General features: G+C 44.5%; 1 protein-coding gene across 1 annotated transcript; it reads right to left on the bottom strand.

Moving 5' to 3' along the window:
• Positions 1-1,181: 1,181 nt before the first annotated feature.
• Positions 1,182-14,782, bottom strand: fam13c (family with sequence similarity 13 member C; the record flags this gene model as incomplete). Its single annotated transcript, XM_083688218.1, has 11 exons — positions 1,182-2,645; positions 3,052-3,153; positions 3,654-3,856; positions 4,743-4,838; positions 6,032-6,115; positions 6,390-6,589; positions 7,048-7,129; positions 7,599-7,740; positions 8,206-8,416; positions 10,746-10,914; positions 14,732-14,782. The coding sequence occupies 11 exons, from the start codon at positions 14,780-14,782 to the stop codon at positions 2,522-2,524; spliced, it is 1,464 nt and encodes a 487-aa protein (XP_083544344.1). The 3' UTR covers positions 1,182-2,521.
• Positions 14,783-18,678: the final 3,896 nt, after the last annotated feature.

Below are 18,678 nucleotides of genomic sequence, written 5' to 3' on the forward strand. Positions count from 1 at the left end.
TCGGGTTCAAGTCCGGACTCTGGCTGGGTCACTCAAGGACATTCAGAGACATGTCCCGAAGCCACTCCTGCGTTGTCTTGGCTTCGTGCTTTGGGTCGTTGTCCTGTTGGAAGGTGAACCATCGCCCCAGTCTGAGGTCCTGAGCGCTCTGGAGCAGGTTTTCATCAAGGATTTCTCTGTACTTTGCTCCGTTCATCTTTCCCTCGATCCTGACTAGTCTCCCAGTCCCTGCCGCTGAAAAACATCCCCACAGCATGATGCTGCCACCACCATGCTTCACTGTAGGGATGGTATTGGCCAGGTGATGAATGGTGCCTGGTTTCCTCCAGACGTGACACTTGGCATTCAGACCAAAGAGTTCAATCTTGATTTCATCAGACCAGAGAATCTTGTTTTTCATGGTCTGAGAATCCTTTAGGTGCCTTCTGGCAAACTCCAAGCAGGCTGTCATGTGCTTTCGTCACTCTACCATAAAGGCCTGATTGGTGGTGTGCTGCAGAGATGGTTGTACTTCCTGAAGGTTCTCCCATCTCCACAGAGGAACTCTGGAGCTCTGTCAGAGTGACCATTGGGTTCTTCGTCACCTCCCTGACGATGGCCATTCTCCCCCTATTGCTCAGTTTGGAGCAATTGTTCAGGCGGCCAGCTCTAGGAAGAGTATTTGTGGTTCCAAACTTCTTCCATTTAAGAATGATGGAGGCTACTGTGTTCTTGGGGACCTTCAATACTGCAGACATATTTTTGTACCCTTCCCCAGATCTGTGCCTCGACACAATCCTGTCTCAGAGGTCTACAGACAATTCCTTCGACCTCATGGCCTCGTTTTTGCTCTGACATGCACTGTCAACTGTGGGACCTTATATAGACAGGTGTTTGCCGTTCCAAATCATGTCCAATCAATTGAATTTACCACAGGTGGACTCCAATCAAGTCGTAGAAACATCTCAAGGATGATCAATGGAAACAGGAGGCACCTGAGCTCAACTTCTAGTGTCATAGCAAAGGGTCTGAATACTTATGTAAATTTGATATTTCAGTTTTTTTTTTTAAATAAATTAGCAAACATTTCTAAAAACCTGTTTTCGCTTTGTCATTATGGGGTATTGTGTGAAGATTGATGAGGAAAAAAAATAGTTCAATCCATTTCAAAATAAGGCTGTAACATAACAAAATGTGGAAAAAGTTAAGGGGTCTGAATACTTTCTGAATGCACTGTAGATAATATGATCTCACAGTTAACCACACCTGATTGTAGTACAACAGTTCAACAATATACCTTGGTCGACATGCAGAGACAGGGAACACGATTGTAATAGTTGATTGCAGTAGGAGTCAGTCTGAAGGTGATTCTGATTGTGTATACTTGAGTGACAAGCAGAATTGCACACAGCGAGAGTCATTTGAGTTATTTTGAAAGGCGTCTATTGTTCACATTTCATCATTCAAAGTGGCACATTGGAGACAAAAGATTTTCCACGCAAACAACTTTCACTAAGCTGTGAGCTATCAAAAATTAGACCTCCCCAACTTTAAGATTACAGCGTAAAAAAGCTACAAAATGCAGTGGGTATATTATAGGTTTCCCTTGTTTGAGGAAAATTATGAAATACTCATAACTTATTACCTTAGATGATCATTTATTGAACCTGTTTCATTTTACCTACTGTAGGACCGATGTCTAGTGCAATCCTTCTGACCCTTACACGGTACTAACATTGGATATGAAAGGTGCACTTGAATTCATGCAGTATTTTCTGGTTATCCTCCACTCAATTTCAGTCAAACAAATGTTCCTCATTTCATTATTATTTTATCTGTAATTTCTGTGACTGTCAATATCTTCATGTTAGGGGGGGGGTAATATGTGGCTTTTTGCATATGTTGTGAGTCAAAGTTCTGGGCGTATTGAATCCACACAAGTCTTAACTGTAGGATTAATGCTGGGTATTTCCATACTGTACTGTATGATCTCCATGTCTTTGACTCTGAGTAGCAAGACCAATTACATGCATATTATGTTCTGTTTCTACCACAAATATGTAGTCATACCAGTAATTATTCCAGAATTACAAATCTAGCAAAAATCTAAAACGAAGTTGAAGAAAATTGCATATGATTTAGGCTTTGGCTAAAAAAACCTTCCCTTTGAAAATAAAGTGCCATATATCATTGAGAGAGTTGAACATATTCATTATTTTTTTCTTTGTACTGAAACAACAGTTATAGCTTGGACACTCTCCAGTGATTCCTGAATAAAGTGTCTATTGTACGTCTCCATAGAGGACTACTTCATATGTTGCATCTTTGTCACAGACAGCAAAAGGCCTTGTTTACAAGGACCAATCTTAAAATGACCATTTTGTACTTCCTGTCAACCCAAAGTGATTGATATTAAAGTGCATCGCAGTGTCAGAATGGCACAAACATGTCATGTCCTGTCCGATATATATAAAACATCCTTTTTGGTCCCAAATCCGAGTCACTCAATTCTGAGGGGAAACATTAAACAAGAGTCTTTCTCTCAGATGGTCTTTGTTGTTTCCTGTTTGCTGAGGAGGACTTCCAGTAGGCGGAGCTTGGCCTTGAGGTTCTTGTACTCGTGGTACTCCTCAGCCATGGGGGTGCGGTCGTCTTTCTGTGCGGTCCTTGTGTAGATTAAGGGAAATTAAAAACACACACATGTCAGACACATACTGTATTACAATGATCAAATGTCAAACATGGATTTAACCCTTGTGTTGCCTTATTGAAATAGTTTTGTACATCGGTGGGTATGAGAATAATGGAAAATGTATTTTATTTTCGTCAATGTATTTGCTAATATATTGTGTATATATATGTATGTTTTTGTTTCCTGGTCTGTCACTTTGTGTTGCGCTGAGTAGGTGTGTGGATTCTAGGCTCCTTGTACCATTTTGCTGACTAAGCTGACATCTTTAGTGGATTTTTGTCTTTTTATTTCTTCCTTTTCATGTTAAAAAGCCAAACATGACATAACAGTTCATTAAAACATGTTAAAACACCACAAGACCTGTGTCCAGAGACTCTTACCTTCCCGTCTGTTTGAAAAACTGCTCCTCGAATTCTCTCAGGGCTTTGCGCCGCCTTTTCTTCTCTGCTCGTGTCTCTCGAAGGCACTCAAGCAGCTCAGACCTGCGATGGTGAGAAAATGTAAATGACGATAAGTGTGTATATTCTGTGAGCTAAATGTATTTCCTAGACTGGAGTCATCATCCTGTGGTTATTTATGCATCAGTTTGCAAAACATATTATCAGTGCTGAGTGAGAATGCCTTCCTCTCTCTTCTCTTGACTAGAGGGGGGCAGACTAGTAATTGAAAAGCGCTATACAAACAGAATATATTATATATATATGTATGTATGTATATATAATACATACATATGTATGTACACATTATATATACTGTATGTATATATCATACATTATTACTCCATTAATCACACTTTGAATATCTGACTACCGGTTCAAAGTGTTAGTGATGCCCCACACTTCACCCTTACATCCAATGTCTAAACTCTCAGTAGAGGAGGTCAGTGTATGTACACTACATCCCATGATGCTCAAAAGCATCTGGATTGATTCATCATCCAATGATCACCAGCTCTCTATGCAGAGGGGCGGTGAGTGTTTACCTGGAAGCCTCGTGGAGGTTGGACATGGTAATGGCGGGCAGACGGACCGCCTTCACCTCGTCCAGCGGCGACACAAAGGCGGCTGAGTCGCTGTCTCTGTCGCTGTCCTCCTCCACAGACACGGGCCGGGCGGTGCCTCTGCAGGGGGGCATGGGCCTGGTCAGGTTCTGAACGTAGTCTTCATCAGAACCCTCCTCTTCCTCCTGCAATGCAAAGCAGCGAATGAGTTCGACAGCACTCAGTGTACAATATGGACACAAAAAAATATGTTTTAAGGTAGATATTTAGTTGCCAAAAAGACAAGAAATTGGATCATAACTAAATCTGCCCTATGCTCTGACAGGGTTTTCCAACATACTTAGTTTTGTTTGCTGATACAATAGCTTTGTTGGGCTACTGTACTTCAAACAACATAGGCTACACTCAGCACTGGGTTTCTCTCAAACAGCCTAATACTTCCTCTTTAGACTGAAGTCATTCGTCTAACTATCCTGGTGGCATTCGTTGTCATACATGTATTAGCATAGACATTTTATCCATTGACTTAACATGGGAGGGCGGAATTGCAAAAGATGGACTTGAAATGAAAACAGCTGCAAACTTCTAGACATTTCAATGCACTGCTTTATGTTACTACCACATTGTGAGCAAAGTTTTTTTTTTTTTGTTCTTGTCTCACAAAATCGGTATGCAAAATGTTCACACAATCTGTTTTTAATGAAAATGGTGGAAAACGGATATTTCTGAAAATTGGTCTATATTTATTCTGTCACCACTGAGTGTCGAGCCGCTTTGAGAAATATTTTGGAGAAATAGGAAAAACAGACTTTTTCAATGCAATGTCCAAGCAACTCATAGATATGAGACACAATTGTGTGTCTCATAATCACTGCACTGCAGTCAGTCAATACTATGAGCCCAGCTGACATTGTTTATACACAATAACTCCTAGATACTAAAGACATTTTTGAAAAATTAAGTATGGTTTAGTAAAAATAATAACAATGGCAAAGAAGGTAATTTCACATAAAGTATATCAGTAATCAATAACAGTAATATCAAAGATAGCACTATTGCATGTCCACTTACTATGGTTGTGATAGTAGGACTGGCACACAGTAGATGTTTGACCATCTGATATCTGTCATAGAGGGGCTTTACCAGGTTCCTCTCCTGCTTGGTGCCCTGTCAAAACACACACACACACACACACACACACACACACACACACACACACACACACACACACACACACACACACAGTTACTACCACAACCATTGAAATATCAGTTTTATCTGTAAGCTTTACTTTACAGTCAGTTATGAATTGACTTTTTTTAAGTATGGTAAAATCCTTAAAAACATATACATTTTGGTTTCTTTGGTATATTCATTAAAACAAACACCACTTTGTACCAGCTGGTGCCAGGTGTCAATGAATGATTGTCAGGAAATATAAGGTTAACGCTAGCTATAGTAGGTGATAATGTAAGGTTAACGCTAGCTATGGTAGGTGATAGATGTAAGGTTAACGCTAGCTGTAGTAGGTGATAGATATAAGGTTAACGCTAGCTGGAATAGGTGATAGATGTAAGGTTAACGCTAGCTATAGTAGGTGATAGATGTAAGGTTAATGCTAGCTGGAATAGGTGATAGATGTAAGGTTAACGTTAGCTGGAGTAGGTGATAGATGTAAGGTTAACGTTAGCTGGAGTAGGTGATAGATAGGTTAACGCTAGCTATAGTAGGGGATAGATGTAAGGCTAACGCTAGCTGGAATAGGTGATAGATGTAAGGTTAACGCTAGCTATAGTAGGTGATAATGTAAAGTTAACGCTAGCTATGGTAGGTGATAGATGTAAGGTTAACGTTAGCTGGAGTAGGTGATAGATAGGTTAACGCTAGCTATAGTAGGTGATAGATGTAAGGCTAACGCTAGCTGGAATAGGTGATAGATGTACGGTTAACATTGGAATAGGTGATAGATGTACGAGTAACGCTAGCTGGAGTAGGTGATAGATGTAAGGTTAACGCTAGCTGGAGTAGGTGATAGATGTAAGGTTAACATTAGCTGGAGTAGGTGATAGATGTAAGGTTAACGTTCGCTGGAATAGGTGATAGATGTAAGGCTAACGTTAGCTATAATAGGTGATAGATGTAAGGTTAACGCTGGAATAGGTGAAAGATATAAGATTAACGCTAGCTGGAGTAGGTGATAGATATAAGGTTAACGCTAGCTGGAATAGGTGATAGATATAAGGTTAACGTTAGCTGGAGTAGGTGATATATGTAAGGTTAACGCTAGCTGGAGTAGGTGGTAGATGTAAGGTTAACGCTAGCTGGAGTAGGTGATAGATATAGTGTAGCAAAAGCCTTACTGGTCGGCCGTGCAGGCTCTCAAAGTACAGCAGGCACTTCTGCAGCGTGATCTTCTCCAGGGCCATCTGCCTTTGAGTCATCTCCTGCATACAGAAGAGAGGGGACGCATGATGAGGACAAGACATGGGACATTTGGTCAACAAACTGTCATTTCATGCTAAGCAGAGCACATAAAGGCACCAACTGCCTGTACTGTATGTACACATGCACACACACACACACACACACACACACACACACACACACACACACACACACACACACACACACACACACCAGCACCAATCGCATGAGGACACAAGAGGAGCACAGTGTGAGTTTGCTGAGAACATACTGTCCCTGCAGATGGCGTTGTACCTTCATGTTGTCAGGGAGGCCGAGGGCCTGGCGCTTCTCCCTCAGCCTCCTGAGCAGGCCTTCCACCGTCTCTTCCAGGGAAGGGGGTTTGTGCTGCAGCTCTGGCGCACCCTGCTGGTTGTTACCGTACTTGCAGATCTCCGTCTGGCCCCCGCTTTTCTGCCCCCGCATCTCCACCACCGACTGTCTCAGTTTGAGGTCTAGGAGAGGAGGGAGGTGAGTAGACTTATTAAGAGTAAAAGGGCGCGCGCGCGCACACACGCACACACACACACACACACACACACACACACATATTAAGAGGCACAACTCGTCCTTTCAGCTCAAATAGCTTCATGTCGATGTAAATGAAAAATATAGGGTTTTTTCCCATGAAGTCTGCAGCCAGAGGATGATACACCGTGATATTCATAACAACACTTGGATTTGAATGTTATTAATTGAATTCAAATCCTAGATATCTAGTATCTAGAATAATCAAATCAATATGTATCAAAAGGATAGATGGATTTATATGTTTTATGAGTAATGCCTGTATACAAATTAATAACTAGGCAGTAATTAGACAGCCATATGAGAGCCATGTGTGTGTGTGTGTGTTTGTGTGTGTGTTTATGTGTGTTTATGTGGACTGTGAGACAGACATGTCATTTCCTACCTTTGAGCTGCTTGCGCGACTTGGCCAGCTCAGTCATGAGCTTGAACATCTCCGGGTTGGCAGTTTTGTCGTTGTGTGAGGGCTGAGGGAGACAACAAAAGATGAACCCTCACGTAATACTAAAAATAATGCTGCAGTGACATCTCTGGCCAGCAGAGGGAGCAGTGTCCTGCTATATGGTGCTACAGAGGTCCTCTGGACTGGTAGGCTTCATGTAGCAGTTATGCCAGACTGGCCCTTTCAGCACAGACATATTTAATTAAAGTTCCCAGATAATAACTGGATTGAGCTGGTTCAAACCTGTTTTAAGACAGCCGTGTGTGGTAGGAAATGAGGGTACTTTTTTTTTTTTTTTTTTTTACTGGAAAGCAAGAGGAAGTTTAAACTTTCACAATGTGTTATTATCCCTCACATATCCTGTGAGATCGCCTTCTAATTATTTCTGTCCAATGGTTTCTGAAGTGAAGTTTCAAAGCCACTGTTGCTTTTTGTTTCCAAGGATCGACTCTGTTTCGAATGACAGATTGAATGAAAGAAAGGGAAGTGAGTACCTTGTAATTCATCTCCTGTTCAAATTGTTCCTCAAACTTCCGGATTTTCCTTTTGAGGGTCTGGATGTGTCTTGTGACCAGTGGTATGGAGGGGGAATCTTTAGTGTCTTCGGGGGGTTCAGTTCTGTCAATGCCACGTGCTCTGAGGAGAACACACACACATCCAAGACAGAATGCGGCCTGTCATTACACAAAATACAAATAGTTTGCAAAGTCAGACTCATTGAAAATGAACATTCACCAACATTGACTATATGGTCAACATCTGAAAAATATTTCTGTGAAAATTGAGCCAGACTCCAAAAGAACTGTCAGCTCTAGCTTTAGCGAATGGCTCAGAAGTTGGTCTGGAAACTCCAGCTCAATATCAGGGCGATGACTAATGCTTCGATGGTAGACTCAAGGCCCTGTAAATGAAATGTCAGCGCTGAGGAAGCATCGCTCTGTATACAGTGAACCCTAGCCAGTGGGTGAGGTAAAAGGGCAGCACACACACGCATAGACACACACACAGGCATACACACGCACACACACACACAGACAGACACACACACACACACACACAGACAGACACACACTCGCTCGCACACTCAAGCAGTTGTCTTACAGGATGAACTGCTGTGAGCAGGGGGGCGAGGGGGCAGTCTCGGGATCTGTGTTGAAGCGCTGACTCTGGCTGAGGCTGGAGCAGCGGGGGGAGGGGAGGGGGCTGTTCCCATCAGTGATGTGATGTAGGATCCGGCTGGGCCCCGGGCTCTGCTGGGGGTCACTCTGGGGCTCTCCCTCTGCCTGGGGCACTCTCAGGACAGCCCGGAGGTCTGCAGTGACAGGGTCGGACAAAAACACATAGATCAAACACGGGAAACGCCAGATGGAAATGGCGTCTCCTTCTGCCTAAATCTGTCTCTTGAGGGAAACCGTGTTGATCCACGTGCACTCTCCCTGTCAAATCACTTGAATACACTCACGTGATTGATGGATACACCCCCCCCCCCCCCCCCCCACATCCCCCCAACCCCACTCTAGTCTAGCTAATGAACTCCTCTCCTTATTCCCATCTATTTCCCAATACATGTTGTTTTGTTTTTTTCTCTTTCGCCGCAAAATTCTTAACGCTAATGAAATAAGCCGATGACAACGGCGATGGTATGTGGATGTTCAAACTGTCTCCCTCTTACTCCGCCGAACTGCGTGAACGTTTAGAAGACACACGCTCGTGACAAAGCCGGCGCCGTTGAGCTGAAATGGAACCTGAATCGCCCACTCAATCACAGCGTGCTGTTTAATCTCCCTCTTCTGTCACAACGAGCCTCCGCGGTCTGACTCATCCGCTTCATGAGGAGCAGATGTGCTAATGACAAACGGGGGGGAAAACAGCCCCTTTTTTTGGCTCCATACGCTCATACAGACCGGGAAAGCAGGACATGACCGGTTTCCCTTTGATTCAATCTGTAAAAAAAACCCCACCACACAGCAGCTCCTAGGAGCAGGGGCTTATAGCTGTGAGTCATCAGGCCATGCTCCACACACCACGCCACGCTACCCTGCCCCTGCCCCTGCCTGCCTGCCTGCCTGCCTGCTGACTCCCAACAGGTCATGTGGGAGGAACGGACCAATGCTGGAAGAAGTGGGGCATTCGGTAGAGGAGGGGCGAGGGGACGGTGTGTGTGTGTGTGTGTGTGTGACTTGGGTGTGTGTGCGCGTGTGTGTGTGTGTTACGTGTGTGTGTGTGTGTGTGCGCGCGCGTGTGTGACCTGTGTGTGTGTGTGACGTATGTTTGTGTATGTGTGTGTGTGACGTGGGTGTGTGTGTGTGTGACGTGGGTGTGTGTGTGTGTGTGCGTGTGGGTGTGTGTGTGTGTGTGTGTGCGTGTGGGTGTGCGTGTGTCTCCATTCACACTCAGAACCGTTCATTCACAGAGACGAAGAGCAAATGGAGTGTGTGTGTGTGTGTGTGTGTGTGTGGATCGCTGGACCTGCGTGTGTGTGTGTGTGGATAGCTGGACCTGCGTGTGTGTGTGTGGGGATCACTGGACCTGCGTGTGTGTGTGTGTGTGTGTGGATCGCTGGACCTGCGTGTGTGTGTGTGTGTGTGGATAGCTGGACCTGCGTGTGTGTGTGGGGATCGCTGGACCTGCGTGTGTGTGTGTGGGGATCGCTGGACCTGCGTGTGTGTGTGTGCGTAGGAGGGTCTGTTTTCAAAGCAGAAATCTGTCAAGTTGTGTTGTATGAGTAGCCAGAGAGAAGGAGAGGTAGAGATGGAGGAAAACACAACACAGGAGAGAGGGAGGGAGGGAGGAAGAGAGAGGGTATGAGGACAAACAAAGGCATGAGAAAAGAGCGGAAAGGAGAGGAAAAGACAGAGAAGAAGAGAGAGAGAGAGAGGAGAGGAACATAAATGTCATACATACATATTCTTTTTGAAATGAAAAAAAGAAAAGAAAAGGAAAGCGATTGTGAGAGAGGGCAGAGGAGAAAGAGAGAGGAGGATGACATGAGAGACTGGGAGAGGGGGAAAAGAGTGGAAGGATCTAGAAAAGAAAAGACAGAGGGGAGCGGGTGAGAGGATGGTAGAGGCAGTGTGAAAGCAGTAGTGTGGATCTGGCTGCAACACTTGCTTGTTATTAATAGCAACAGCCAGCTCGGAGTGGCACCCAACAGCATGGCATGCGCAATAAACACAAAGAGACCCGCGACAAAGCCCTTCCTCGCCAAAAACCCTCTCCCTGCCATCCCGATATCGCCACGACAGTTCACACTGCACACTGCCTACACACAGTAGAAGTCAAAACTCAAAACTGTGCGCCCACTGGAGAATAAGTGTAAGATATTTGACATAGAGACAAGCGCGATACGATAGGACACTACAACAGACAACCACCCGGTATTCAGATACAAAAAAAATATATATCATTGATGAATGTGCTTTGTGCCGTGACGCCGATCTTGACATGACACAGTTGTACAGCGTGCAAACACATAGTTGGCATGAGGTAAGAATCCCATTATGAAAACATGATCCGTGAGCTGCCTGCCAGTGGGAGGGAGAGAGAGAGAGAGAGAGAGAGGGAGAGGGAGAGGGAGAGAGACGGGAGTGAGAGGAGGCTAGGTTTGAGCTGTAAAGGGAGGCTGGTGCCTATCGTCTTACCTGGGGGGCTGTTTTCCTCCCCGGGGGGGTAGTGGTGGTCTCTGTGGTACAGCGCCTGGCAATCCTCCTTGTCCCCCAGAGCCGGGGCCGGTGGCGGGCTGCTTTCGGGCGAGGATCCCAGAGAGGGGCATCCGTCCACCTCTAGAGCCTGCAACTTGAGCAGGGAGCTCTGCAGACAGAAACAGAACATGCTGCCTTCAGACTCCCAGCTATCAGCAGTCTCTATCTCTCTCTCTCTCTCTCTCTCTCTCTCTCTCTCTCTCTCTGCCTGGTTGTCTTCTCCCCCCCCCAAAAAAACAGCTATCAGTCCTGGTCACAGATACTAGTCCTAGCAGAGATGCAGGGACGATGGGGAGGGAGAGAGAGAGAGAGGGGGGGGGGGCAATAGGGGTATCCGCTGTGGCGTGACGTGCTGTAGTCCCTGATGCGACGGCGATGCTTCTGTCCGTCTCTCTTCAGAGGGAGGCTCGGCTCGACGCGGTCCTCTCGCGGTCCTCCCTATCTCTCCTCACTCGTTAACCGCCGCTACTGAACGCCGCTGCTGAACGCTGCTGATGCTGATGCAGCTGCACTAGCCCCTTCCAACTAGCCCCCCCCCGCATGGATTATTCATAGCGCTGTGGTAGTGGCGGAGGAGAGAGAGAGGGTGGAGGAGAGAGAGGGGGGGGAGGAGAGGAGAGGAGAGGAGAGGAGGGTGGGGGTGGGCTTGCTGGCGTCACGCTCTCCACCATAATAACCGACCCTCCTGACGCTCGGCTCATCTGATAGGAGGACAGGTGGGTGTGAGGAGGGAGGAGGGAGTGGGGAGGGAGGGGGGGGGGGGAGGGGGTGATGGATGCATGTAGGGATGGATGAAGGTGGCTGCGTGGGAAAGGGGGGGGGGGGTTCTCGTTGTGTTCTGAGCTATGGGTCGGAAGGCTTTTCCCGCATGAGTGGGGGAATTGTTCATTCAGCCTATTGACATCACGACGTGTGTGTGTGTGTGTGTGTGTGTGTGTGTGTGTGTGTGTGTGTGTGTGTTTGTGAGAAGAGGAGGACTTAGCCCCGCCCAGCTGTTTCGGATCCATTCATAAAAATGCGGCTTGCCGTAGCAGGCAAGAGGGAAGAGTAGGAGGATAGCCTGCAGTTGCTGCTCACACCCACCCATACACGCACACACACACGCACACGCATGCACACACACACATACACAGGCAGGCACGCACGCACACACACACGCACATACACATACACACATGCACACACACACACACACACACAGGCAGGCACGCACGCACACACACATACGCAGGCAGGTTTCTCAACTGCAGGAAGGCTGTGTCTCTAGAGTGGATGTAGGAGGCAGCTGCTTGCCTTTTCAATGTGCGCTGCTGCCTTCTCCAAGGCTGCCTGTCTGTGTGTACAGACACAGCTGCTAAAGGAGGCAGTCTAGTCGCTGCAGGGGCTCTCCACCAGTATGACTCATCCCTACCCCTCCCCTCCCAGACACACACACTCCCACACACACACACACACCCTCCCACACACACACACACACACACCCTCCCACACACACACACACACACACCTCCCACCCCGCCTCAGCTCTCGGTATCCTCAAAAAACAGATTGCGTTGGTCCACGCAGGTCGACGCACGCTGCAGCATCTGACACAGAGCACAACCAGCCTCCGCATAAACACACACACACACACACACACACACACACACACCACACACACAACATGTGCTACACAAGGGCTGAAGTGAGACATGCCAAGGATGCATCATCCCTCTGTTCTATCAACCAATACGTGACTACTGTGTTTATAGTCATTCAAACCTGATGTAAGAGAAACATTTCACATGACCCAATTACCCAAAAAGTCCCTAAGCCAATGCATTCATATTCATGTTCCAAAATGGATTTACACAAACATATTCACCACTGTGTGGTTATTGTGTGGTGCTGTGATGAATTTAAAATGCTTTACTAATGGTTTGCAATTATATATACAGTGCCCTAGTAATGGGACAGGGAAGCATTTTTTTTCTTCTTTTGGCTCTACACTCCAAACGTTTTGGATTTTGATAAATCAAACAATTGCTATGAGGTTGAAGTAGAGATTCTCAGCTTTCATTTGATGGTATTTGTGTACATATTGGTTTCACTATTCAGAAATTACAACACTTTTTATGCATAGTCCCCCTATTTTAGGGTGCACAAAAAGTAATGGGACTAACTAGTAATGGGAATTAGCTTGACAGGTGTTTCTGGTAAGTCGGGTGTGTTTCCTCACATCATGTGTGCAGGCATAAGAGTATTAGTAGTATTGATCATAAGAGTATTAGTAGTATTGATCATAAGAGTATTAGTAGTATTGATTCTCAGTTTTGTATTTGCCTTTGGAGTTTGCTATTGGTGTCTGTCAACATGAGGACCAAAGAGTCATCAATGAAAGCCAAGGAAGCCATTATTAGGCTGAAAAATCTGAAACATAACCAAACCCTTTGGCTTGCCAAAATCAACAGTTTTAAACATCAATGAAAAGAAACAAAAGCACTGATGAGCTCAGCAATCGCAAACAGGCTGGTAGATCCAAGGAAGACTTCCACAGTGGATCCTCAAAAAGGATGGTCAGGTTACAGTTTGCTAAAAAGTACCTAAAAAGCCTGCAGATATCTGGAAAAAGGTATTTTGGACAGATAAGATTAATTGACCAGAGTGATTGCAAGAGGAAAGTTTGGAGATAAAAGGATCTGCCCAAGATTTACAGCATACCTTCTCATCTGTGAAACATGGTGGAGGGGGGTTAGGTTTGGGCATGTATAGCTGCCACTAGAACTTGCTAACTTGTCTCAGCTGATCATTGTAACTGCTCATGGAAGCAGCAGAATGTATTCTGCAGTGTACAAAAACAGTCAGGTCAAGTGCAAGCAAATGCCTCCAAATTCATTGGATGACGCTACATCATACAGTAAAACAATGACCCAAAACATACTGCCATAGCAACTAGGGAGTTTTTCAGGGCCAAAAGGTGGAAAGGTCTTGACTGGCCAAGTCAATGTTCAGATTTAAATCTAACTGAACATGCATTTCATTTCCTGATGATAAGATTTTAGACAAAAATACCTAAAAACAAACAACAACTGAAGATAGTTGCAGTACAGGCCTGGCAGAGCATCACCAGAGAAGACACCCTACGTCTGGTGGGGTCGATGGTTCGCAGACTTCAGGCAGTTATTGTATGTAAAGGATTGTCGACCAAATACTAAACCGAAGTGCTTAATTTGGACATTTGATAAATCTGTCCCATTAGTTTCGGGTAACCTGAAATAGGGGGACTATGCATAAATTTTTTTGTAATTTCTGAACGGTGAAACCAATAGGTAGACAAATACCATCAAATAAAAGCTGAGATCGAGCCTCTCATATTTGGGGTGTCATGGGTCAGTCAGTCAACACCTGGCTGAAACTCATCCATACTGTATCTCTACAAAGTTCCACTTCAAAGCGTATTGTCATATGTACTGGGTCACAGGCGGGTGTATTGTATGGCAGTACAATGAAATTCTTACTCTCACAAGCTCTCCTCTTTGACAATACAACACAGAATATGATAGAAACACAATAATACTAGGGCTGTCAGTTGATGATTTGTTTCCCTGTTAGATTAAACTACCACTGATCTGATCTGTGGAAATTAGACATGTCTTTGCTTTATTTTTCACCTTGCAATTTGATTGGTCAGAGATTTCCCGACATTTCTAGATAAGAAACCCAAAGTGGTGCTTAAACAATGAAAGAGGGAGTAATGGGATACTTTACAAGTTTACAATATTATTATATAATTGCCATTCCCATCGATTGAAGATAAAAGGTTGCTAATTGCTTCAACCAAGCTTCCTTGGTTCAACTCACTGTGTGTCTGTAAGACATGTATGATATAAGACCCAGTAGCATCAGAGCACCGGGGGAGAGAAAGGCTTGGTTGAGAGTCACTGTACCTTCCAGAACTGGGGGTTGTCAGTGTTGTCCTCCCTCAGGAAGACTGTCATCCTGTGAATCAACAGCAAAAAGATCAGAGGTCCAAGATTAAATCAGACATCATGGTCGATTTACGGCATAGATTACGACTTCCAGGTCTGTCTTGAAAACAAGTCTTCTATCAAAGTGACTTTAACCTGGTTGAATAAAGGTTAAATCGATATGAGTTAATAAATGTCTCATATTCTAGATATGTTGTATAAGATAATAGATAACAACGATGTTACAGTAGATACCAGGGAGGGTTTGGAGTCTCTCATGGGAAAATCAATTTTACACTTCATTACAGTATAACTGCATTACAGTATAGCTCTACCCCCCTGTACAAGTTTGTCTCCTGTTAATAAAAAAAATAATATATATCCTTCTTCTAGCATTGTGACTGCCTTTGGCCCCTGGCCCGAGCATTGATTACTTTATCTTATGATGACTGATGGATAGATGATTCACTTACTTAAACAAATGTATTCGTTGTAAGTCGCTTTGGATAAAGGCGTCTGCTAAATACCATGAATGTAAATGTAAATGTAAATGTATAGTCTAACACAAAAACTAACTGCTAAGCCTACATAAGTGTTTGATGTTACAGAGTTTGCCACATTCCCAATAATGTAATAAATAGCCATCACATTATAATCACACTTATACAGTTGTCCTTGATGGGCGCTCAGTGCTCCAGTAACCTACTTCCCTTCATCTACACACACACACACACACACACACACACACACACACACACACACTTTAGAGAGTGTTTAATGGAGTGTATAGGCTAAATTCCAGGAGACCTACTCTGGGCCCATTAGGCCTTTGAGAACCAGAGTAGTGTGCAGTGCAGCAATGGACTGCATGAGAGAGAGAGGGACATTTCAGTTTTCTCTTCCACTCACCCCCTGTTCTAGTCTAAACTTGTTTTTTTACTCTGTATTTGTATGTCTATACGATTTCCATATTGTGACTTATTTTAACAGTTTTGTGCAGAGCATTGCATTCAAGTTTGAAATGTACTATATAAATAACGTTTGATTGATTGATTGATTGGTTGATTGATTGGTTGGTTGATTGATTGGTTGGTTGACTGGTGGCCCCCAGATGTCATGTGTTACAAATTGTGAATACCACGTCGCTTCAGTTTTGTTACAAGCGTTTGACCACAATATGAAATCCATCAAAAATGGAAAACTTCAGAAAGCTCCACTCACCCTGCTGTACCTTCAACACATCAAGCAGCAATCACTCTGATCTGACAACATCATCTCTTGGCAGTGAAACCACTTGGGCACCCAGCACCATTTCACACGGGGTACATGTCAGGCCATATGCTGGCTGACAGTGTGTGATGAATAATCATTGCAGTGTGACAGTGCAGGCTCTTCCTGCTGGCTGCTCATGTCTCCCACTTCATCATAGAGCTGGGAGAGGGAGAGCTACTCGCATCTGCGCTTGGGTCTTTGTGTGGAACTACCTAAAACGAGACGACCGAAAACTGAGCTTTGTGAAGAACCGCTGCACACCAATTGACCGGATGTGCGGACTTGACTTAAGGTGCGCTTTCACTTTAAAAACACAATGAAAATACAAATGAAAATGAAATGAAAATCCTAGATTTAAAAAATAAATGGGTTAATCCAAAGATTGTTTCTCTTTGATTAAAGCTGCCCCCCCCCCCATGTTAAACATCCAGTCACATCAGCTAGTTTGAACTTCAGTGAATAATACCACAGACATAAACAAACGCAGAATAAGCTCTCTCCTCCAATAATGAATCAGATTATTATCATGCCGACCTCAGCAGAGTGAAAATCTACAGGGAGATGATTTGACTTGATTACATGGGAAACAGTGTGCAGTCTTGAGCTGCAACTTCACTAATATACAGTATACATAACGCTATGCCAGTGGTTTCAAAATATACGGCCCCTTCTGCGATTTCTTTTTTTAAATCGAATTTGAAAATAGGAATTACCTCGCTGTGATGGTCTTGATTAGCAATGATCCATGTTCCGAAGGATTACAGTAGCCTATGTTTATTGGTTCTTCTGCAAGCTCTGCTCTTGTTTCAATCCAGCATCCTACTCCTCACATACCATGCAGCCTACTCTGTTTTTCCCTGATGTTAGAGTCTGTTCTTCCCACAACCAAATAGACATAGAAATCAAAGAAGCTTCTCATTATCAGAAGAGACATATAGAAGCCATTACTCATCAGCCTGCTCTGAGCCAGCGTTTGTGTTTTGTTTTTTTTATAGTGTGATGATTTGTGACAGAACTGGTGCAGTGGGAGAGCCAGGGCTTCTCTGATGTTTTAGTAGGTGTCCTAGGTGGGGGCCCTGCCCAGACCCCAACCCCGGACCTAGCCCCAGCCTCCAGCCCCCAGCCCTAGCCACAACCTCCAGCCTCCATGCCCTGGCCACCGGCCCCGGCCTCCAGCCCTAGACCTAGCTCCAGACCTAGCCCCAGACGTAGCCCCAGACGTAGCCCCAGCCTCCAGCCTCCAGCCTCCAGCCTCCAGTCTCTAGCCCCAGACCCAGGCCCCCAGCTACAGCCCAGACCAGTGGAGCCAACCCCTGGCCCTTAACCCCCCGGCCCCAGGCCAGTGGCATGAGAGACACCCGGTCAGGGGTCAGTGCTCACTCCACAGCAGAGGCCACAGCACCAGGCTCCAACTCTCCACCCAGTCATCTGCGGGGTCAGGGAGATCAGGAAGGGTCACAAAATGGATCATCTCTCTGCCTTAGAAAGGATATTTTCTGTAACAAGAGTGAAAACATCTTTGAGCCGGTATTGATTTCATTTCCATACTGTCAACTTTCCAATTCCAAACATCTCCTCTACGATGATAACATTATAACACAGACCGCCAACTCTGACATTATCATTCTGTTGTTATAGAAAACTACCAAGGCATGAATCTATTTAATACTGACACTGTGTTCTGTGTCCTGTGTTGCTGAGAAATGTCTTGTTTCCCCGCTAGTTCTGTCTGGTTCTGTCTGGTTCTGTCTGGTTCTGTCAGCAGGCTCATTCTAAGTATCATTCTCAACTTAGAAACAGGATGAGCTGTAGCCAATTTATATGAACCAGTGTGTTTCTGAACCAGGCTGCATAGTCTGATATGAGAGATAGATGGCCTCTCTTCTAAGTGGGTAATAACATGGTAATAACCATGGTAATTACCAGTAATTACCTGTAGTTATCAGTACCAAGTAACTTAATTATTGTCATAACAAGGTAAGTTAGACTGTAGTTTCCATGTCATTATTTTACATGAAAGAAAAGGTAGTTACTGTGAAATAAGGGGGTATCAGAGATGGAAAATGCTATATATCTGTTTCCATCTTATTCTAGCCATGTATCCCATCTTCACCTCACAACTAAAACCATGGTTTGTTACCCAAAAACAGAGAAGGTAGTTACCATGAAATAAAATGGTATCACAGTTGGAAAATGCTATATTGCCTGTTTCCACTTTGTTCTACCCTTGAATCCCATCTTAACCTGACAAGTAAGACCATGGTTAGACCATCAGTCAGTGGTAATACAGTCATACCTATCAGTATGCATGCATCCACTGCATCATTAACACAGCAATAAGTTTTGTTCAAGCATCTTTCATGCAAAATAATTCAATAAAAACGACAGTCCAACTACAGTCCAACTTACAAGGCAATTATATTTCTTGTTACTGGTAACTACAGGCGATTACTGGTAATTACCATGTATTCTGAGCTGTAATGTAAAGTGCTACCAACATGTCTTCTTGGACACATTCCAAGGCAATACTTTCTGTTCTGTTCTATCCTGTTCTGTTCTATTGGTTCTGTGAGTATAAGACCTATCATTAGTTTTGAAAATGTCAAAACGCATACTCTACTGGCATTCCGTGTCGACCACATTCAATTATTCTC

This window comes from Argentina silus (assembly GCF_951799395.1).
Source record: "Argentina silus genome assembly, chromosome: 16".
Taxonomy (NCBI): Eukaryota; Metazoa; Chordata; class Actinopteri; order Argentiniformes; family Argentinidae; genus Argentina; species Argentina silus.